The following is a 24,800-nucleotide window of genomic DNA, read 5'->3' as shown; positions in this document are numbered from 1 at the left end:
TATACGTTAAAAAAATTCATTTTCTCGGCTTCCCATGAAGCAATTTTCTTCATTCTTTTTTTGTTCCCAAGTAACTCGAGTAGAGCCATCTAACTAACGTATTATTAAACGTTAAACTTGCTTTTGTTTTGTTATAATAGATTAATTTATGTATAAGAAAACGAAACTACATATTTTTTCCAGTTGTAGACTTTTTTTAGATAAACTTACTACACGTGTACCTTTTAACGTTAAAAATACAAATATTCTCATTTCAAAGCTGTATAATTATTTAAACAAATTAAAAATTTTTGTAATTGTATTTTATTATCGTATTATTTTTGTATCGGATAGCTCAGTGCGACTAGCGGCTGACCCACACTTCACTTCGCCTTGAGGTATGTGAGTTCAAGCCCAGCCCAGGCCATCGGAAAAACAAAAAGGCTAACGCGCCAGTATAAAATTCTAAATGTGAATCTGGCGCTTAGACTGGAATATGCGGGCATCTGATCGACCTATGAGGGAGCAGTACGGCAAGGGATAAGGGCTTGCGGCTCGGTGATACTCCCCCATAGATCCCTACCGAAGGGCGTTGACGCCTAAGAACGGTATAATACAAAAAATTTTGTTATAATAAATAAATTAATTTATTATAATAAAACAAAAGCAACTTTGACATTTAATAATACGTTAGTTAGATGGCTCTACTCGAGTTACTTGGGAACAAAAAAAGAATGAAGAAAATTGCTTTATGGGAAGCCGAGAAAATGCATTTTTTTAACGTATACCGATTTTAAACTTTGAGATTACATTTTCTTCAACCTAATTTTTTATTGAAATTTTGCTATTTTTGGCAATTTTCACTCGTAATATCGATAGTTTTTATTATAATAATATATGTTATGAGTATTTTAAAGATATGAAAATTGCTGTGGAGAAAGATAACAAAAATAAAAAGGTGATGGTTCAAAAATTATTATCCTATTGTTTATATCTTTGCTGTAAATGTCGGTCAACTTTGACCGGTTGTATCTCAGAAACCACTTACCACAATTAAACGTTTTTTCTTTTAAAAGAAGCATCTTGCCGTTTTTTCCAATACCGTTTTCATTACTTAATTTAATTTAATATTTCCTGAGATATTCTATTTGTTGATAAGCCAAAAAATTGTTTATAATTTTAAAATATTCTTGAGGCCTCCTAAATAGCTCAATTTCAATTCTGTAAAGTACATTAGACAGGTACAGTGTCTTTTTATAAAAAATCATCGTTATTTTTACGTATTATAATTATTGTGGTTATAATAGCGACCGTAAATTTTTAATTAACAATTCAATTGTTGCTAAATTGTTCATTCAATTTTCATCGGCTTCTGGAATTTAAATCTATACGAGAAGAGCTTTTATGTTCCCAAGTTATTTAATTATTGATAAACAATTACTTATCTAAAATTTTAGTTGAAAATTAAAGATTTTGTTGGAAAAACCCGCATTTTCCGGGGAAATTTTTCGTCGAAGTAAATCGGGAAAAACACGTCTCTATGCAAAATTTAATTACGGTGAATTTTTTTTTTGGTGTTTTTGGTGTAAAGTTAAAATCTTTGGAGTTATATAGCAAAAATTTAAAAAAACACGATTTTCGGGCGCCATTTTGTTTATAAAGAAAGTAGCACACTATCTGCGGACTTTTCATACCTATATTATTAATATATACAATCATAAGATTCGATTCCAACAATAAAATTGCTGGTAAATAACTTTTCCCAAAAATGGCCTATTCTCCGATAATCTGCCAAAACTATTATAAGACAAGTCTAATAATTATTCCAATAAAAAGGATCTATTGTCAGTTTTACATAATTTAGTAATGATCCTAATTTCAAAGAGTGCCAATTGTGTATTGCAGCCAAAAATTAAGAATTTAAAAATTAAGAATAGTAATTAGGAATTTGGTTTTGTTTTTGTACTACTAATTGAATATTCTACTAAATAAATGTACCCAATTTCATCACTTACAACCGTATTGTAACAAAATAATTATTGACCTACCCTCGTATACCAGCTCCCGTCTCGGGACAGACAGAACACTATCGATGTTTCGAGATACGCCGATGCAGCGCCGATGACGTGCAAGCGGTCACATGGACATAGCTGGAGATATATAGATATTTCTGGAATATCTGTATCGCATATATAAATAGGACATATTTGTAAATAGAGTTAGTCTTAAGCTAAAGTTTGTAAAGTAAACTTGTATAAATAAAAAATAAAGTCGTATATAAATTACGAACCGCTAGTTTTATTGTAATTAGAAGTAATTACAGTAAATAACCGCTACAGTGGTGTTAACGGTGTGGAGTGTAAATAAATGAAAAGTGAAAAAAAAGACTTTTGAACTTTATTCGTCGGGAATAATCGGAGTGCGTTAATTGTTCGGTATTCGGAAAGACTTTTGAACTTTATTCGTCGGGAATAATTGAAGTGCGTTGATTGTTCGGTATTCGGAAAGACTTAGACATTTTGAAAAGTACGTGTGTGCCGACCAAAGATGTTGCTACAAGAACTGACCATAAAACAGCTCCGTGAACAATTAGAAGAGTACGAATTAGACAGCAGTGGGTGCAAGATAGTCCTACAAGCACGACTCAAGGATGTCCTCACGAAGAACGGAGATGACCCAGAGACGTTCCACTTCCAGTCAGCAGAACAAGTAATCTTATCGAAATTAAAAACTGTTTCTGAAACGATCAATGAAACTTGTAGAAAAAGCGACGATAAATTCGAAAATGTTGCTAAAAGATTCGATGAGACTTCTCAAATAATTAAAGACGTATGTAGTCAAAACAATGAGAAATTCGAAACCATTTCTCAAAAGATCGATGAAACTTCTATAAAGAACAACGAGAAACTTGAAGAAGTTAGTAGAAAAAGCGACGAGAAATTCGAGAACGTTGCTAAAAAATTTGACGAGACTTCTCAAGTAATTAAAGAAGTTTGTAGACAGAGCAACGAGAAATTTGAAAGTGTTTCTCAAGTAATTAAAGACGTTTGTAGACAGAACGACGAGAAATTTGAAGAGGTTTCTAGAACATTCGATAAGATACAGAAAAGCGTAGACGACAGTAAAGAAATGTTAGAAGATAAGATCAAACAACTAGAGACTATGGTAACCAATACGAAAGTGTTACCTTCAGTTAATGCAGTAGTTTTGGCCGTAGAAGAGAAGATCAAAGAATTAGAGAGCATGATAACCGATACAAAAGTGCAACCGTCAGTTCATGCAGTAGCTTTAGATCCTGTAGTGAAAGATGAACTACCGAGAGAAGAAATGTCGCATAATATGAGATTCAAATTACCACCATTTGATGGAAAGTCCTCTTGGTCCATATACCTTAAACAATTTGAAGCTATTGCGACCGCCAATCATTGGACCGAACAAGAAAAGGCTGTTTCCTTGACTGCTGCTTTACGAGGTGATGCTGCAGATATATTAAGGTCAATTCCCAAGGGTCAAGAAAATTGTTACCAGACCTTGTTCACTCGTCTAGAAAAACGCTATGGAGATGCCCATCTACAACAAGTATACAAAGCACAACTGCGAAGTAGAAGTCAACGAGCAAGTGAGAATCTGCAAGAATTTGAAGCAGATGTGGCTCGTGTGGTGCGGTTGGCTTATCCAGAGGTGCCAGACAGCGTTTTAGAAGAAATTGCAGTAGATACCTTCGTCAATGGGCTGAAAGATAATGAACTACAGAAAGCTTTACGACTAGCAAGACCGAAAGTTTTAGATGAAGCACTTGCTATTGCATTGGAACACGAAACGGCTAGTCAAACTTCACGAGGCCATAGAGTAAGAACCATTGAAGAAAGTGACTAACACAACGATGAACGTCTGGAGGAAATTATACGGAGAGTATTAAGTAATCAGATGCCAAAGAGACGCGAGCCTAGATGTTGGAATTGTGGAGACGTAGGCCACATTCGTCGTAATTGTAAGAAGATCGTACAGCCGTCGGAAAACTAGAGCGGGTCGACACCAAGGGGCAACTGCCGACCTCGAGAACTAGAGCCCCCATAGTAACTGTCAACCTTACGTCCTCCGGTGGAATCCACAACTTATACATCGAAGGTCGTATCAGTAATAGATGTAGATCATTTTTGGTGGATACAGGTGCAACGAGAACTATCGCACGTCCAGATGTAGTACGAGACCATAATAAATTATCACCTGCAACAGTAAAGCTTAGAACAGCGACTGGTGAGCTAATTAATACATATGGCGAGGCTAATATGTCAGTATCCATTGGCCAGACCACAGTTGAACATCAAGTATTAATTGCCGAGATCTCCGACGAATTCATATTGGGGATGGACGTACTAAGGAAAGTGGGGGCAATATTGGATGTTCAAAATGGAGTTCTCAAGATCAATGGTGAAGAGTTGCCCTTTCACGACGACAAAGAAGATGTCATCCGCTTACTTACTACATGCGACGTAACCATACCCGGTAATAGTGAGAAAATTCTGATGACCATGCTTGATGGACACTGCCGAGAGGGAAGTTTAAGGATGGTCGAAGATGTGGATAATGTCGAGTTCCTAACGGCGAAAACTTTGGTAAAAGTTCGAGATGCGATCCCTGTAAGAGTTATGAATTTAAGGGAAACTGCTATCAAGTTAAGTAGAGGAGCTTTGATCGGGCAGTGTGTTCCCGTGGCTTCAATTTGCTCTGTGAATACCAATGAGAAATCATCGAAGGCGAAGTATCCAAAGGAGCTTGTTGAGATGATCATTGAAAGATGCCAAGATCTTGATCATGAACGAACGGAAAAAGTGACATCTATGCTGATAGAGTATCAAGATGTTTTTGCTATTGACACGAAGGATAAGGGAAAAACAAGCATAGTAACGCATAAAATAAATACCGGAGACGCTCAGCCAATCAGACAACGGCCTAGACGACTTCCATTTGCGAAAAGAGATGAAGCCGAAGAGATTATCAAGGATATGGACAAACAAGGGGTAATTGAACCATCGAACAGTCCATGGACATCACCAGTAGTTCTGGTAAAGAAGAAAGATGGTTCAACGCGTTTTTGTATCGACTACCGCCAGCTCAATGCGGTAACAAAAAAAGATAGTTATCCTTTGCCCAGAATAGACGATACATTGGATACTCTCTCCGGTTCTCGTTGGTTTTCCACACTCGATTTAAAAAGTGGATATTGGCAAGTAGACATGGAGCCAGCCGATCGGGAGAAAACCGCATTTTCGATAGGATCAGGGCTTTGGCAGTTTACGGCTATGCCGTTTGGTTTATGTAATGCCCCTGCCACATTTGAAAGATTAATGGAGGCAGTTTTAAGAGGTCTAACATGGAAAACATGCCTGGTTTACTTGGATGATGTAATTGTGGTTGGAAGGTCCTTTGATGAACATGCCAAGAATCTAATAGACGTCTTTCAACGATTGAGGGCAGCGAACTTGAAGTTAAGTCCGAAGAAATGTCACATGTTTCGACGAGAAGTTAAGTACTTAGGACATATTGTATCGAGTAATGGTGTAACAGCTGATCCTGAAAAGATTGATGCAATTAAAGATTGGCCAGTACCAAAAGATAAACATGAAATTAGAAGTTTCCTTGGCCTATGTACATATTACCGACGATTTGTCAAAGGATTTGCCAATATCTCCAAGCCCCTAACAAAGTTGACGGAGGAGGGCAAAGAATATACATGGAGTGAGGAGTGTCAAAAAGCTTTCGAACAACTACAAAGGGCTCTGATCAGTGCACCGATATTAAGCTACCCGGGACAGGCAGGAAAATTTGTTTTGGATACCGATGCTAGCAACAGTGCCATAGGAGCTGTTCTCTCACAAATCCAGGATGGACAGGAAAAAGTCATCGCTTATTTCAGCAAAGTCCTGTCGAAACCAGAAAGAAACTATTGCGTTACCAGAAGAGAACTGCTGGGTGTAGTGAAGGCTTGCGAACATTTCCATAAATACTTGTACGGCAGAAAGTTCCTTCTTCGAACAGATCACGCTGCTCTAAAATGGCTCATACAATTCCGTAATCCAGAGGGCCAGATGGCAAGATGGTTAGAACGACTTCAAGAATATGATTATGAGATAGAACACAGGGCCGGAAGAGTTCATTCAAATGCTGATGCCCTTTCGAGACGACCATGCAGTGCAAATTGTAATCACTGTGCCAAATTAGAGGAACGATTTTGCCCCGTGAGACGAACCACCGTCGTTAATGAGCAATGGCAGCCACAACAGTTACAAGAAGCCCAAGAAGACGATCCATGTATAAAAAGAGTATTGGATTGGATGCGTCGAGGTGAGAGACCTAGTTGGCAAAACATTAGTGCATGTAGTCCGGAAGTCAAGGCCTACTGGAGCCAATGGAATTGCCTGATACTAAAAGATGATCTTCTGTACAGAACCTTTGAGAACGATGATGGTACAGAATCTAAGCTTCAGTTGATTGTACCTAAAAGTAAAGTGTCAGAAGTATTGCGTCAGTTGCATGACGGTACATCAGGTGGACACTTTGGTATTACGAAGACTCTGCAAAAGGTTCGAGAACGGTTCTATTGGGTGAACTGTAAAGATGATGTAAGAAGATGGTGCCGGAAATGTGAACTGTGTGCATCCGGTAATGGTCCAGTTGGTAAAAAGAGAGCACCCATGAGACAGTACAATGTTGGAAGTCCTATGGAAAGAGTAGCAATCGACATTGCAGGTCCATTTCCAGAAACCGATGCTGGAAATAAATACATTCTGGTAGCCATGGACTATTTTACGAAATGGACCGAGGCCTATGCATTACCGAATCAAGAAGCTGCTACCGTTGCAGAGGTACTTGTTAAAGAATTCTTCAGCCGATTTGGTGTTCCCTTGGAGATCCACTCCGACCAAGGGCGAAACTTTGAGTCAGCTCTTTTCCAAAACGTTTGTAAATTGATTGGTGCCAATAAGACCAGAACAACACCCCTGCATCCTCAATCAGATGGAATGGTCGAGAGGATGAACCGAACGATGGGTAAACACTTGTCCAAAGTTGTATCTGAACATCAGCGAGATTGGGACCAACACATTCATTTATTCCTGATGGCCTACCGCTCGGCCGTGAATGAAACTACAGGTCAAACACCAACCTGCCTGATGTTGGGTCGTGAAGTTCGTTTGCCCTGCGACCTAGAGTTTGGCTGCAGACCTTCCGAGGAATATGTTGCAGGCGAAGAATACGTAGACCGCCTGAAGTTACGAATGAACAACATTCATGAACTTGCCCGACAACACATCCAGATAGCCAGTGACAGAATGAAAGATCAATATGATTCTCGCTGCAAGAATGAAAGCTTCGAAGTAGGTGATCTTGTCTGGCTTTATAATCCACAACGTCGTCGAGGCCTGTGTCCTAAACTGCAAAGACAATGGGAAGGTCCGTATGAAGTTAAGAAGAAAATAAATGACGTAATATACAGAATTAAGAAGTTACCAAACGGTAAACCAAAAGTTATTCACATAAATCGTCTTGCACCATATGCTGGCTCAAATGAAACAGAGGAAGCCCGAGTCCTCCAACAGGAGATGAAAGATGCACCACAGCCAAGTTTTAAGGAATTTATGTCAAATTACGCAGAAAGAAAGAGTGCTAGATTCGGCGTGACCACAGAAGTTCAGCAAGATCTGTTTGGTGTTCCAAAAAACGTCTCTCTAGCCCACTGTGTTGCACAAGACCTCGAGATGACTAAAGGAATCTCGTCCGTATTCAATAGAAAGTTCGGCCGCCTGGACGAGTTAAGGAATCAACAACCTAAAATTGGAAGAGTATTGCGATTGGAAGATGGTCCTCGATCTTTGCTGTATATAGTGACCAGGAAGTCTTATACGGACACGCCAAGCTACGAGAACATATGGCGTGCTCTAACTAATTTGAAGAAAATGGTCTGTAATTATGACATCAAAGATTTGGCTTTACCAAAAATTGGCCATGCAGTAGAAAATCTGGATTGGAAGATTGTGAGAAGCATGCTGGAAGTGATCTTCAGAGAAACTGGCGTACGGATTACTGTGTGTTGCATGAACCCGAAGATGTCATACCCTTCAAAGACAGTAGACTGTTACTTCTTTTCTAGGGGTGTATGCAGAGCTGGAGAATCCTGTAGATTCCGCCATCCTGGGCCATCTAGAGTTGCTGATCGGGACGCTCAGATCTTAAGAGGGGAGCAGTGTAACAAAATAATTATTGACCTACCCTCGTATACCAGCTCCCGTCTCGGGACAGACAGAACACTATCGATGTTTCGAGATACGCCGATGCAGCGCCGATGACGTGCAAGCGGTCACATGGACATAGCTGGAGATATATAGATATTTCTGGAATATCTGTATCGCATATATAAATAGGACATATTTGTAAATAGAGTTAGTCTTAAGCTAAAGTTTGTAAAGTAAACTTGTATAAATAAAAAATAAAGTCGTATATAAATTACGAAACGCTAGTTTTATTGTAATTAGAAGTAATTACAGTAAATAACCGCTACAGTATTTTAAAATTTGGGAGCCTTTATTATTGTACAATTCAGCACATTGGACCATTCAAATCGACACTTTCATACCGAATTCAAAACAGTCGTATATTCATGGAATATATTGTACCATGGAATATAATTATTTCATTTGCAAAAATGAACATCATGAACACCCAGAATGTGTAACTACACAGTATTTTTGATAATTAATAATTATTTCACTGATTAGTACTTACCTCGTAAACTGTTATTTGTATATTCACTAATTGTCCAATGAGAATGACAAGTAAATGGAAGGTTAATTTTGCTAATTAAAATTTCAGGAAGACTAAAATTAGCTCTTGATGGGCTTCCCCTAATAAAATCTTTAAAAACTAATAAGAAGATAACTATAATAGCATCTTGTTTAAAGCGCTCCTCAGTAAAAAACAAAAGAAGACCTGAAAATAAAAATTGTAATATACAGTAACCGCCACGTTAGTAGACATATGGGCACATTGAGCTAATACAATTTGGACCCTTCACTTGTTGCACCGTTTACTTTTATGCCGAGAAGTAAATGAATTTATTCTATGTAGAAAAAGTCCCTTGACGTAAAAGAAGTATATATTAAGTTGGAGAATCTTGACACGTCATTGAATAACCTAGAAATGTCTAGTGACGTCTAGAACGTCAAAAAGAAAGAAAAGATAAGCATCAAAATATTAAAATATTAGTTATAGGTCTGGATTCCGCGTATGAAAAAAAAGTTGATTAATAGCAAGCTGAAAATTTGTTAATAGCTTAAGGGTGTCTAGTCGGATAAACTTTGATATATGGGAACACTGGAACAGGGGCAGTTTTAATTGTGGAACAGGTTAAAAATTTGGAACGGTCACACCACGAAAACGGCACATTTATTTTGTCCGACAGAACAGACTTAAACTCTCCGAACAGGGATTAAACTCTCATGCAAAAATCAGACTGCTATTTATCACCTGTCATAATTCCTGTCATTTGACATATTCTACATGTTCCACTCATTAAAACTCCCATTTGGTGATAAATAACAGTCTGATTTTTGCATGAGAGTTTAATCCCTGTTCGAAGAGTTTAAGTCTGTTCTGTCGGACAAAATACATGTGCCGTTTTCGTGGTCTGACCGTTACAAATTTTTAACCTGTTCCACAATTAAAAGTGCCCCTGTTGCAGTGTTCCCATATATCAAAGTTTATCCGACTAGACACCCTTAAGCTATTAACAAATTTTCAGCTTGCTATTAATCAACTTTTTTTTATACGCGGGATCCAGACTTATTATATTCTCATTAATATAAAAAATACAGCACATCTATTCGCGGTGTGCAAGTACTTGGAGGGGATACGAGAAACGATCGCGCGAGAATAGCGGAGAAATATTGCAACTTTCTTAAATAATTCATATTGTCAAATTGACGTATATTGCATACCTACTGTCACTGAAGAAGAAAAATTATATATTGCTCCACAATATTGATATGATATGCAATTATTATATAAAGGTAAATTTAATTAATTGTATTTTGCTTGCAATACTGCATTTTAATAACTAATTTTATTTACATAAAATCCTTTATAAAAGGTATATTTGTTAAAATCCCTATACAGGCCTACATCAAAGACATAATTCAATCGGTTGACCCATCATCATCAGTGTATTCTCAGAATCTAACATGCTAACCACCAAAGTAAAAAATATTTGGGTATAAACCCTTTATAATTAATCCGTCATAGGAACATATGAAAATGATGTGGTTTTGAACATGGATGTATAAAATATCCAATGTTTCACGCTCGAGGTACCAGTGAGCTCAATTTGACTACTTCACATCATGGCTGTATGGAAGCAAGTCTTCACTTGCGTCTTCACGCCACTTGCTTCCATACAGCCATGATGTGAACTAGTCAAATTGAGCTCACTGGTACCTCGAGCGTGAAACATTGGATATTTTATACATCCATGTTCAAAACCACATCATTTTCATATGTTCCTATGACGGATTAATTATAAAGGGTTTATACCCAAATATTTTTTACTTTGGTGGTTACCATGTTAGATTCTGAGAATACACTGATGATGATCGGTCAACCGATTGAAAACTAGTTATGTCTTTGATGTAGCCCTGTATAGGGATTTTAACAAATATACCTTTTATAAAGGATTTTATGTTTTTGTAATGGTATACAGCCAACTACAGGAAAAATTTTTCCTCGTGGATAATTTTATTTACTACATACAATTGTTTACGTTTTAGTAACATAACCTGAATCTTATTTTTTTCTTCTTATTATTTTTTTGGACTATGGCCTTGACACTTATCCAGTAACCAGGACTGATATACTTGGCCAATATAATTAAAAGTGCGAATAATGTTGCTGAGCGTGGAAACCAGGTGTCGCTTTGCTGAACTTGCACGATCCCAATATTGTTACATATTGAAGCAGATATTAGTTTGGTTGGATTTCTAATATAGTCTACCTTTTATAGACTAATTGCAAAAAAAAACAGAAGAAAAAACAGAGAAATAAATCACTGTCAAAACTGACAGAGAAAAATGTTGATTAACGTATTATTTAGATTTTTTATATTGATAAAAGCAATTCCACAAACCTTTTTAAGTATACCGACGTATGATAATGAAATTCAGAAATTGTACGACTTTACTTTTAAAGAAGCTATTTCCAACAATCCGTATCTTCTAGTTGAATTCTATGATCCAGAATGTTTTCACTGTCAGGAATTCGCTCCAGAATATCAAAAAATATCGGAGATCTTGCACAAGAAAAAATCAAACGTTGTAATTGGTAAAATTGATGCAACTTCGGAAAAGGAAGTAGCAACAAGTGAGAAAATATCAGCATATCCAACAATAAAACTATTCGATAAAGGATTTCCAACGGTTTACAAGGGACATCGTACCGTGTCAGATATTGTAAATTGGATAGAACGAAAAGTAAATAAACATGAAAAATAAAAATAGATGTAAAAAACAAAAAAAATAATGTTAATGTAACTGTTCTTATTTTTTAAATAATATTTCTAGCATAGTATTGAAATAACATTAGAACAAATAAATGGAAAATAAAAGATACGTGTAAGTACTGAATATAAAGTAGATAAATAATAAAACTCATACAGAAGTAAAAACTTGGATTACAAAACGTTTTCGTTCTAATTCAGAACATCTTCAGTGCATTCTGCTGAGTAGTTGGAACTAGCACACTATTTAAAGTGGTAACCTCATAATATATATGGTTTACATATTACATTTTAATAAAATATGGTGACTACAAGTCGATGTTGTTAGATTTATTTGAATACAAGCTCAAAAGGGCAACATGTTTCCCTGCTCGAAAATACTAGGTAATATTATGCCAGTTCAATGAGCACAGACCAACTCAGTTGGCCAAGTGAATTGAACTGGCAAGTACCTAGCATTTTCGAGCAAGGAAACATGTTGCCCTTTGAGCATGTAAATCTAACAACATCGACTTGTAGTCACCATATTTTATTAAAATATAATTACGTAAACCATATATTATGGGGTTACCACTTTAAATAGTGTGCTAGTTCCAACTACTCAGCAGAATGCACTGAAGATGTTCTGAATTAGAACGAAAACGTTTTGCAATCCATTTGGATGACATTTTAGATAGTTTTTAATAAACGATTTTATACCAGTATACAATTTGAAGTTTTTACTTCTGTATGAGTTTTTTAAACTATGGTATACAGCCAACTATTGGGATTTTCCCATTGATTTTACATAAATAATCTTGTTTGAAATAATACTTTAATATCTACGGTACAGTATTTCTCATGATCATTTTTCAGTGCGTAACAAATGATAGGAAAAAGGGTAAGTCCGTGATAATACACATTTATGACATTTATTCTAACATGACATTTTAGTTAAATCTGACAGTTTTATTTCACATTTTATTTTCAATTTGGAATAAAAACAAATCAAAAGTGTTTCTTGCATTTATAAAATGGTATTTTCTTTGATTTGTATAGTCTTATAAATTATACAGATTATATTTGTAATATTATTATCTAATTAAAAAAAATATTTTTTTATTATGGCGCCATCTATCGACAACTAGAATAAATGTTATAAAAATGTCACCGACGAAATGTAATCACCGACGTGCCTTTTTTTCTGTCACATACAATTTAATGCGTTAGAAAGAAATCGAAAAACTGTGACGCACTGAAAGATGATCATGAGAAATACTGTATATGTACAGGCCTTATAGATAAACATATATGCAGATTAAATGAATTCTTATAGAGAAATAGAAGGGAGGAATTATAGACAAACAATTAGACAAACAATTAAGAATTTATTTTTAGAATCAATCAAACACATCTTCGTTACACCACGCCATTAGCTCTGTGGATACCATAACGCCATTTAAACTGTGGCATCTATCCAACATAGAAAAAATGATGTATATGTATATTATGATTTGAACCTTTTCTTTTCCATGGTTGGTATTCCAATGATATCTGTCAGGACTGTGTATACCTACAATACTGCGTCAATCTAAGGCTACCATGAGGATAGATATTTCTGAGCCGTAAGGCTTAGTATTTACCATTCAAGGTCAAGTAATTCCAACCAAAAAACTATAACGCAACAATTTTATTTGGGTGAAACTTCAAGACTAAATACTAGAATAAATGAACATCACTCTTATATTATACCCTGGATAAAAAAACGCAGTTGTAAAATCCATATTAACCCATCCAACTTGTGGAGAAGTACGAATATCAAACATCTACACAATTTTTATAGAAGCCTTTGCTATATATAAATTAAACTATCGACTTGAGTATTAAAAATAAAATATCTAGGGCAGTAATACTCTCAGATTTTAAATCAGTATTGCAAATACTGATTTACATTAAACTTTTAAAAACTAAAATATTTCTACAAATTAATTACAAACGCTGGGGGATAAAGGGGTAGAATGCGAAAACATGGAGTTGATTCCAGTTTACTCCACTTAGCTTCTTCTACTCAAATCCGACTCTCACCTTCACGTTGGTGTCCCCTGTTAACCGAGCAACCCAATCTGGAGATCCGGTATCCAACCCGGGTGGAAAGTTGGGTCGGGAACTGACGAGAGCGGGTGAAATGGCCCTCCGAAAAGGGGGTTTGGCGTTGGGTTAACTACCCAACCCAGGAAAAATCCATGGTTACGAAATCGAAAGTTAAAGATGCCGGACGGAAATCTCAACGACGACCAATGCAACGAAATAAGGACAATGATCTTAAAACATTTACCTGGAACGTTCGCACACTCAACGAACCTGGAAATATCCGCAAACTATGCGATATATTAGCACAATATAACGCCGATATTACTGCAATACAAGAAGTACGATGGACAGGTCATGGCATAATCCAAAAAACAAACTACAACATGTCCTATAGCTGCCATAGAACTAGACATGAATTTGGGACAGCCTTTATAGTCAATAATAAAGTCAAGCATTTGGTTATAGATTTTAAGCCGATTAATCCACGAATGAGCTGCTTAAGGATCAGGGGCAAGTTCTTTAATATAAGTCTTATTAATGTACATGCCCCAACAGAGGACAAGGAAGACGAAGAAAAAGACGAATTCTATGATGAATTAGAAAGAGCATATGACAGTTGTCCCAGAAGTGACATTAAAATAGTAATCGGTGATCTGAATGCAAAAATCGGAAGGGAAGATATATATCTACCGCACATCGGTCAATATAGTCTCCATAACAATACCAATTCGAATGGACACCGAGCAGTCACCTTCGCAGCCGCAAAGAACATGATCGTAGGAAGCACATGTTTTCTACACAAAAAAATACATATGGGAACTTGGACCTCGCCCGATGGATTAACGAACAACCAAATTGATCATATGCTCATAGATGCTAGACATTTCTCAAACTTGATGGATGTCCGGACCTATCGAGGCGCCAATATTGATTCAGATCACTTTCTAGTTGGCACAAGAATTCGAGCTAGAATCTCAAACGCGAAGAAGGAGAGAAGTACCAAAACAACGCGCCTTAATATTGAACTCCTCAAAAATCCGCAAACGGTAGAAAGGTTTCAAAACTATATCGAAACTAACTGCATAATTAATGAGAATCTAACAATCAGCGAACAATGGGAAATGTGTAAAAATAATATTAAAGACGCAGCAAATAATATTCTAGGTCCAGAGAAACCACCATCACGCAATGACTGGTTCGATGCTGAGTGTGAGGACATTACAAGAAGAAAGAACGATGCATATAAACAGATGCAGCACAGGAAAACCCGAGAAAAACAACAAAAATATAAAGACCTTAGAAGAGAAGAGAAGTGCATTCATAGAAGAAAAAAGAGAACTTATGAAAATAGAATACTAGAAGAACTTGAGGCATTAAAACAGGAAAATCAAACAAGAAAATTCTATAAAACTCTGAATAATGCAAGAAAGGAATTCAAACCAAGGCTAAGACTATGTAAGGATAAGGAGGGGCACATACTCAATACAAAAGAAGAAATATTGAAAAGGTGGGTGGAACACTATAAAGAACTACTTACCATCGAAGTAGAAGATCCAAATCAACCGAACCCAAGAGCAACCAACAATACACCATTAGAGCCTCCATCAATTCAAGAAGTACGGGATGTAATAAAACACCTAAGAAATAATAAATCTCCAGGAAGTGATGGTATATCCGCGGAACTTATTAAATATGGAGGTGCTACCCTGACTAATCAAATATATAAAATAATACTAAGAGCTTGGAATGAGGAACAAATCCCGGAAGAGTGGTGTCTTGGAATCGTTTGCCCGCTACACAAAAAGGGTGATCAGTTGGAATGTAGAAACTATAGGGGAATAACCCTCCTTAATACAGCTTACAAAATATTTTCGAGCATCTTATATGGTCGCCTAAGTGCATATTCAGAGGAGCTTCTTGGAGAATATCAAAGTGGTTTTAGGCCTGGTCGATCAACAACAGACCAGATCTTTGTGCTAAGACAAATACTGGAAAAAACCAATGAATTCAATATCGACACATACCATCTTTTCGTAGATTTTAAATCGGCCTATGATAGTGTCCTAAGAAATAAATTGTATGAAGCCATGGATGAATTCCACATCCCTGACAAACTGATAAGATTGGTTAAGGCTACAATGCGTAAAGTCGTTTGCAAAGTCGAAATACAGGGCGAACAATCACAGGCGTTTGAAACGAATATTGGGCTGCGACAGGGAGATGCGCTGGCGTGTCTCCTCTTCAACATAGCCCTGGAAAAGGCGGTCAGAGATGCCCGAATAGACAACAGAGGAAATATTTTTAATAAATCATCCCAAATTTTGGCATATGCCGATGACGTGGACCTAGTTGCCCGCACAACACGCAAACTAGAAGAAATGTATACCACCTTCTCAAATGCCTCAAAAAATATGGGCCTGACAGTAAACGAGGAGAAAACTAAGATGGTGGCATCAACACCCAACAATAGAGCCAGAAACATCGGTCACCAATTCTCTGTTGATAACTCTACCTTTGAAGTGGTGGACAAATTCACATACTTAGGCTCCCTGATCACCAAGGAAAACGTCATGACAGAAGAAATCAAGCGAAGGATAATCCTAGCGAACAAATGCTATTTTGGACTGAGTAGACATATGAGAAGCAGAAACTTAAGCCAAAAAACAAAAATATCCATATACAAAACCCTTATACAACCAGTGTTGACATATGGATCGGAGACATGGACCATCTCCAAGGCAGATGAAAACCTTCTGCTTATATTTGAACGAAGGATCCTGAGAGGCATATTCGGTGGCATCCGTGAAAATGGTATTTGGAGGAGGTACAACTACGAGGTATACCACAGATATAAACATATATTTGGTGGAAAAGACGTAGTATCTCTTATAAGAATAGGACGACTAAGATATGCAGGACATCTAGCAAGATCACAGCATAACAACCCTCCTAGAAGAATCCTTATGTCACAACCTGTGGGAAGTAGAAATAGGGGTAGGCCAAAACTTAGATGGAAAGATGGTGTAGATGAGGATGGGAGAAAAATAGGCGCAGCAAACTGGCAACGGTTGGCAATGGATAGGACTGACTGGCGTAATAGACTTGGGAAGGTCGAGGCTCTTTCATAGGGCTGTAGCACCATTGATGATGATGAATTACAAACGCTAGTCCTTAACGTAACATTTGTTTGGGTTAAAGGTAACTGTTCGAAACTCTCACAAAATATTCATAAAATTCAAAGAAGTACGTTCCTTATTTATGTTATCGTTCATATGCGGCATCTCCCATCTCTGGTAACGTCAAAGTGACAATTACAGAACAGAAATATATCTCCCGTAAAAGAAGGTCAAAAATTATCTCGTTGAAGAAAAAATTAGAACAGTAGCTCCAGAAGAGACAAGTATGTGTCTCACTCCTCGTATAATATAGTGATAGTGGATACATAGTTATATCAGAAGACTCAAATACTCTCTCTCTCGTTAAGTATCACTACGAAAAACGACGTTAAAATTTTAGTCAACTTGGTTCCTCGTACAATTGGAGTGAAAGATTGCTGCATATCGCGGCAGAGGCAAGAGATATCCAGCTGGTGAGGTAAGGACATATTTATGAGCTCATAAAATAAAGGCCTAACGGACTATTTTCGTGCGCGGAACCATTTAAGAAACAATATCGTAGTTATCTTTCATTCGTTCATTTTCATTAGTTTTAGTTTTTAATATATATGTATTACCGTTTTTTACTGTTCATAATTATTTATATTTAGGTACACATTATTTTATTTGCGTATATATCTTCTTCTTCTTCTTCATCTTTTTTATATAGAGGGAGAATTAGTTATATATGTATATATTTTTCACTTTACTTTAATATTAATTGTTTAATTTAGAATAAATGTGTTAAATTCTCGTCTCGTCAAATTCATTTCTCTAAATTTATCACTTTAAGAAGCAGTCTCGCTGGTACTTTTAGTGGTATCAGCTAATTACCTTTCTCAGCGAACCAGCACCTATAGAACCTGAGATTGGAACAATTTCATTAAAGTGGGGTCTATTTACCAGCCTCATAACATGGTCCTTCGAGCCGGATCTGAGTAGATATTGGTGATTTGCTTATTTTGCTATTAATTTAACTCATTAAAGATCATATTAATTTTTCTCTCTCATTTTATTAAGTTTCTTTGTTTCTCTTATTATAAATTAACACATTTATTCTAAAGAAGGTACTTCTCTGAACTTTAAGAATGGATATTAAAACGGCTAAGGAAAATTGCAAATCCGCGAAAGCGTCTATGACCAGAATTCAGAAATGGGTTAATAGTAAATTAAACTCGGAAACTAATTTATTCATTGTAGAAAATAAAATGTCACTGTTAAAAGATGCCTTTGATAAATTTTCGGTAAATCAAGATATAATAGATTTAGCTACACCTGACACACAAGAACCTGTGGACAGGTCCCTTCAGGAGGATTTGTTTTCTGAGTTATCAGCTCGTCTAGCTGAGAAGATGAATCCTCAGAAGCACAGAGCCGTAATAGATTCAACTCAAGTACTAGTCAATAATAAGACAAGTACGGCACCTAGTGTAAAGTTACCCAATATTTCTATTCAATATTTCTCTGGTGACCCTAGTCAATGGTCAAATTTTTTCGATTTATTTTCTGCCCTTATTATAAATAATAATGAAATTACCGATGTACAACGTTTTATTTATTTAAAGTCATATCTTAAAGGTGAAGCTCTCAAAATGATTAATAATATAACAGTTTCAAATGATAACTTTCATATAGCTTTAAAAACTTTGAAAGATAGATATTCAAATAAATATAATATTATAAAAGCATTATTAAACGAATTACTCGATATTAAGTCTCTTAATAGTAATGCAAGCCATATTCAAGTACGCGAATTTTATATTCAGATAAAAAATACGTTGCAAGCTATAAATAATTTAACTCTCTCTGACTCTGAATTATTGCAATTGATTTTGATTAATTTTATTGATAGACATTTAGACTTTGGTACACGTAGGTTTATAGAATTTGAAAGAAAAGGCGAAAAAATAGACTCTCTTGATGAATACCTTAACTTTATAGATGAAAGATGTTCTCACCTAGAGAATCTAAACGTTAAAGAAAGGAATAAATCTCATTATAGAAAGGAGGAAACACAGGCCTCGTTTCATACAACGGTGGTAAATCGTAAAGCTAGTCCATCTTCGGGATATGTCAATAAATGCTCATTTTGCAATAATACGGGTCACAAAATTTACGCTTGTCACGCATATCAAGCACTCTCAATTCAAGATAGGTTGTCTTTTGTGAAACGATCGAAGCTTTGTATAAATTGTCTAGGACATTCTCATCTAATTGCTAATTGTACTTCGTCTCAGTTATGTGCTTTATGTCATAAAAAACATCATTCGTCCCTGCACCATTCGTCCAACAGTGAAGGCAACAGGAATATGGGAAGTAGAAGAGGCTTCGCTGATGCATCCAGAGGACAATCTCCTACAATTTCAGCTGACAGTCAGGTACAACGGAGTGCTACTATTTTAAATGACAATAGAGAAAATGATATTTCTCGAGCAGCGCTAGCTGTTAGCAGACCTCTAGTACAAAAGGGCTCTATTCTATTGGCCACATGTAAAGTAAAAATAGCAGATGCATTTGGCAATTATATCTCGTGTAAAATGCTGATCGATACGGCTAGTCAGCTATCCTTGATAAAGAGTAGCTTAGTAGAAAGACTAGGTTTTCAAACGTACGCAAACACAACTAGTGTTCTAGGAGTAGGGTCTCGGGTAGCTAAATCAACAGAAATGGTTGATCTCGTAGTTTATTCAAGTAATACAAAGAATAGTTTAAATATTAATTGTGCAGTATTAGAAAATATCACTTGTGAGTTACCTCAGGTAGAGATTGATATATCCAAGCTCAATATTCCTCTCGAGTATAGATTAGCTGATGATGAGTTTCACGTTAGGTCAGAAATTTCTATTCTCCTCGGCGCAGATTTCTGTTATAAACTTTTCTCGGATGGCATATTTCACCTAGGTAAAGGACTCCCGACTCTTCAAAATACCTTGTTCGGTTGGATTGTTGGTGGTTCTGTTGATAGAAAATATCATCGTCACAAGGATTCTACTAATCCTTCTCGAAATTTGGGTCTAGTGAGTTATGCATCTTGTGAAGAACAGGACCGACATGTATCGTTGCTGGTGTCGGAGGAAAATGATGAAAGCCTTAACACTCTCGTGGAAAGATTTTGGAAGGTTGAAGAGATACCGATAATCCATACACCCGGGTCTGAAGCTGAAATGGCTGAGCGTATATTTAAAGAAACAACCAAGATATTGCCGGATGGCAGGTATCAAATCTCTATACCCTTTAGTTCTCAAAATGCGACGTCTAAACTAGGCGACTCTTATAGAATTGCGCAGAAAAGGTTTTTAAATGTTGAAAAAAGGCTGATTGCTAATCCCGAAGTATTTGCCCAATACCATTCTATTATAAATGATCATTTGAAGGTAGGAATTTCACAGATAGTCAAAGATCCTCATCCCGTGGTAGGTAAAGATCAACACTTCATTCCTCATTTTAATGTTTCGAAACAGAAAGCGGACGGTAGTATAGGTATTCGTGTGGTTTACGATGGTTCTTGTCCTACTTCTAACGGCATTGCTTTAAATGAAGTAATGTTAAATGGTGGCAATTTGCAGCCGTCATTGTTTTCAATTATATGTCGTTTCAGGATGTTTAAGTACGTTCTTACTGCCGATTTAAGTAACATGTATATGAACATTGCCATTGATCCCACACAACACGCATTATTGCGCATAATATGGCGCAATGATACCTCGGACCCATTGCAGATAATTGAGTATAAAAGGTTGTTATATGGGTTAAAATGCAGTTCATACATTAGTCAAAGAGTTTTAAAAGATATAGCGGACAATGCCCATGAAATGCCCTTGGCCACCAATGCGATTCAAAATCAGACATACATAGACGATATTTTAGCCGGTACCCAAACGTTAAATGACATGCAAGTGTTGTATGAACAATTGTATACTGTTCTGAATGCAGCTTGTTTTTCTCTTCATAAGTTTAACTCAAATTCATCACAGTTCTTGATGTCTAACAATCTGGTAGCTCGCGATAATGTAGAAATTCACACTAACGAATCTCAAAATAGTAAAGTGTTAGGACTGCATTGGAATCCGCAAGAAGATAGTTTTTATTTTTCTAGTCCTCGTCATCTAATTGAAGGTAAGCTTACTAAACGTCGCATATTGTCAATAGTAAGTCAGTGTTTTGATCCAATAGGCATCATTAACCCATTTGTTTTAAAGGGAAAGCTGTTAATGCAAAAATTGTGGAAACTGAAAATTGGATGGGATGACGTCATCACGGACGATTCCATCATTAAGGAGTGGTTAAGGTTGGTCAATGGCTTTGAATCATTGAATATGTGTAAAATTGCGAGATGGTATTTTCATAACAAGTTAATACGAGAACAGGAGCTTCATATTTTCTCAGACGCCAGCAAGGATGCTTACAGTACATGTGCTTATATAAGGTCCCTTTATCTAGATGGATCAGTCTCGTCAAGTTTGGTCGCAGCAAAATCTCGGGTAGCTCCTTTAAAGGAAATTACAATTCCTCGATTGGAATTAGCAGGACTAGTGTTAGCTGCTAGGTTATTTGCAACTCTAAAACAGGTTTTTGAGAATGGTTTATCCTTTAGCTCATATCACATATATTCAGACAGCATGATAGTATTAAGTTGGTTAGCCAGTGATTCGTCTAAATGGAAACAGTATGTTGCGAATAGGGTAGCATTAATTAAGGAATTGACTCCAGAGGTACATTTTCATCATGTACCAGGCTCAGGCAATCCTGCGGATATAAATTCTCGAGGTTCCTTTCCTCAGGAACTCTCAAATAATTCTCTGTGGTTTTATGGTCCTTCTTTCTTACAAGAAAGAATTATTGACTATTCAAATTTAAAGTTAATCCTACTAGACTCGTTACCGGAAGAAAAAACGGAACATTCTCGTTCACATCACGTCGCAATAGACGATGTGCTAGACTGGGTTGAATTTTTCTCGCGATTTTCTGAATATGAAAGACTAGTTAAGGCCGTTAGCTATGTATTTCGGTTCGTTCATAATGCTCGTTTCAAGGGAAGTAATAGTCGCTTGCAGTCAGGCAAGGTAGTAACCGCGGATGAACGACTAAATGCAGAAAATTTTATCGTTAAAAGTCTCCAAAGAAAATATTTCAAAGCTGAATACAAGGTTCTTTTAGACAATAGCACAAGAAGCTCGTCACGTATTTGGTCTCTATCTCCCTTCATCGATAATTCACGTGGACTTATATTGGTAGGTGGTCGGTTAAGCTCGTCTGAGCTGTCCTTTAACCATAAACATCCAGTTTTGTTGCCAAAGGACGACCACACAGTCTCGCTTTTAATAAAGTCTGTGCATATATCACTCGGACACGCTGGAGTTCAAGCTACTCTAGCTAATATTCGGCAACGGTTTTGGGTAATAAACGGTTTAAATGAGGTCAAGAAGGTTATTCACCGATGTATTCTTTGTCATAGATTTCGAGCAAAATTTGCTACTCAAATGATGGCCGGTATGCACAAGGACCGAGTTCAAATTTGTAGACCATTTTCTAAAGTTAGTGTCGACTATGCCGGTTACTTTTTGTTAAAAACCTCTAAGTTACGAAAGGCCGCTACTGAAAAGTGCTATATCGCCGTATTTGTTTGTATGGTGACAAAGGCTACACATCTCGAGGTTGTTACCAGCTTGTCAACCGATGCCTATCTAATGGCATTGAAAAGGTTTATAGCACGTAGGGGCAATCCTGCCCTTATATGGAGTGATAATGGTACAAATTTTTCTGGTGCAAGTAACAGATTCGTTGAATTGCACCACTTTTTTGCAAATAATGCAAACTCTAATTGCATCTTGGATTTCTGTGCAACAAATAGAATAGAATTTAAATTTATAGTACCTAAGGCACCACATTGGGCAGGTCTTCAAGAAGCCGCCGTAAAAAGCACGAAACGGCATTTATACCGAATAATGAAAAATCTCACAGTTACATATGAAGTTTTCTCTACAATCGTGACCCAAATAGAAGGAATTTTAAATTCGCGTCCTCTCTCCCCACTTTCTGAGGACCCAAATGATTATGGCTGCCTTACCCCTGGGCATTTTCTTATCGGAACTGCATTAACTGCTCATCCGGAAAAAGATCTCTCGCAACATAATTCGAATAGGTTGAATATATATCAGAAAATTTGTCAAGCTCGACAACTCTTTTGGAAAAGGTGGAAGTTAGAGTATCTTCATCAACTGCAACATCGACCTAAATGGTGTAAACCTGTTAAAAATATACAGATTAATGATCTAGTTATCTTACGCGACGACGATTCGCCTCCCCTTTGTTGGCCACTTGGACGTGTGATTGAGACATATCCCGGTAAGGATGGATTAGTCCGATCTATTAAAGTTAAAACTTCATCCGGGGAGTATGTTAGGCCCATTACACGTGTTTCACTTCTCCCGATTGATGATTCCAAACTCATGGAAGTTGGAATGTCATAGCCCAGGACATGATAGTCCAGTCATATTTGTAGTAGAGGTATTATGATTCAATTTTAGTTTTTAGCATTGTTACACAGTAGTATAAGATTTAGTTTACGGTTACATTCTGATCCATCTGGGATCTGGTCCTTCGAGATTTTTTTTTTAGTTTATTAATTTATTTAGACATTTTGACAAGACATCGCCTTGTCAAGGCCGGCCAATATGTTCGAAACTCTCACAAAATATTCATAAAATTCAAAGAAGTACGTTCCTTATTTATGTTATCGTTCATATGCGGCATCTCCCATCTCTGGTAACGTCAAAGTGACAATTACAGAACAGAAATATATCTCCCGTAAAAGAAGGTCAAAAATTATCTCGTTGAAGAAAAAATTAGAACAGTAGCTCCAGAAGAGACAAGTATGTGTCTCACTCCTCGTATAATATAGTGATAGTGGATACATAGTTATATCAGAAGACTCAAATACTCTCTCTCTCGTTAAGTATCACTACGAAAAACGACGTTAAAATTTTAGTCAACTTGGTTCCTCGTACAATTGGAGTGAAAGATTGCTGCATATCGCGGCAGAGGCAAGAGATATCCAGCTGGTGAGGTAAGGACATATTTATGAGCTCATAAAATAAAGGCCTAACGGACTATTTTCGTGCGCGGAACCATTTAAGAAACAATATCGTAGTTATCTTTCATTCGTTCATTTTCATTAGTTTTAGTTTTTAATATATATGTATTACCGTTTTTTACTGTTCATAATTATTTATATTTAGGTACACATTATTTTATTTGCGTATATATCTTCTTCTTCTTCTTCATCTTTTTTATATAGAGGGAGAATTAGTTATATATGTATATATTTTTCACTTTACTTTAATATTAATTGTTTAATTTAGAATAAATGTGTTAAATTCTCGTCTCGTCAAATTCATTTCTCTAAATTTATCACTTTAAGAAGCAGTCTCGCTGGTACTTTTAGTGGTATCAGCTAATTACCTTTCTCAGCGAACCAGCACCTATAGAACCTGAGATTGGAACAATTTCATTAAAGTGGGGTCTATTTACCAGCCTCATAACAGTAACGTTGGTATTAACGGAAATGAAGTATATTTTGTAGCAAAAATACTTGTGATACCAGAAAAGAAATCATTTTTGTGAGTAATTATGATTTCTTAGAGTTTCCAAGAAAAGGCCAGGGGCAAATGGAAGTGAGTATATTTACTAAAGTTTATAATGGTCACTACTAGTCCTTTCATCACCCCTGTCATAATCATCCAAATCTGTACATATCTCTTCAAATATTACAAGCATTAAATTAAATTAAATCGTGGATGTTCCTCTTCTAATATCTAATCCTTTAAAATCGGAATATTACAGAATCCCTTTGCTCAGTATAATAACATATCAGTGGCAGATTTAAATCACCTACATTGCCTGTTCAAAACATCAGAATTCTACCACAAAATTATTATCAAAATTATATATAATCTAATTATTTCAGGTCTAGTGTGAAATTCACACTGGGATTGCAGTACGGTTGAGACAGGAATGCGCCTTAAGTGTTGCCACAGTTCCTGTGCGACGCTCTT

The 24,800-nt window shown here is 36.5% G+C and overlaps 1 protein-coding gene across 1 annotated transcript in view; it reads right to left on the bottom strand.

Moving 5' to 3' along the window:
• LOC114327520 (rotatin) overlaps nt 1-24,800 on the bottom strand; it is a 247,415-nt gene that overhangs the window by 153,388 nt on the left and 69,227 nt on the right. The window contains exon 13 of the mRNA XM_050643983.1: nt 8,761-8,964. Within this exon, the coding sequence (XP_050499940.1) occupies nt 8,761-8,964 (204 nt within the window). The remainder of the gene's footprint in view (nt 1-8,760; nt 8,965-24,800) is intronic.

The sequence above is a fragment of the Diabrotica virgifera genome, chromosome 2 (genome assembly GCF_917563875.1).
Source record: "Diabrotica virgifera virgifera chromosome 2, PGI_DIABVI_V3a".
Taxonomy (NCBI): Eukaryota; Metazoa; Arthropoda; class Insecta; order Coleoptera; family Chrysomelidae; genus Diabrotica; species Diabrotica virgifera.
This window is presented reverse-complemented; position numbering and strand designations above follow the sequence as displayed.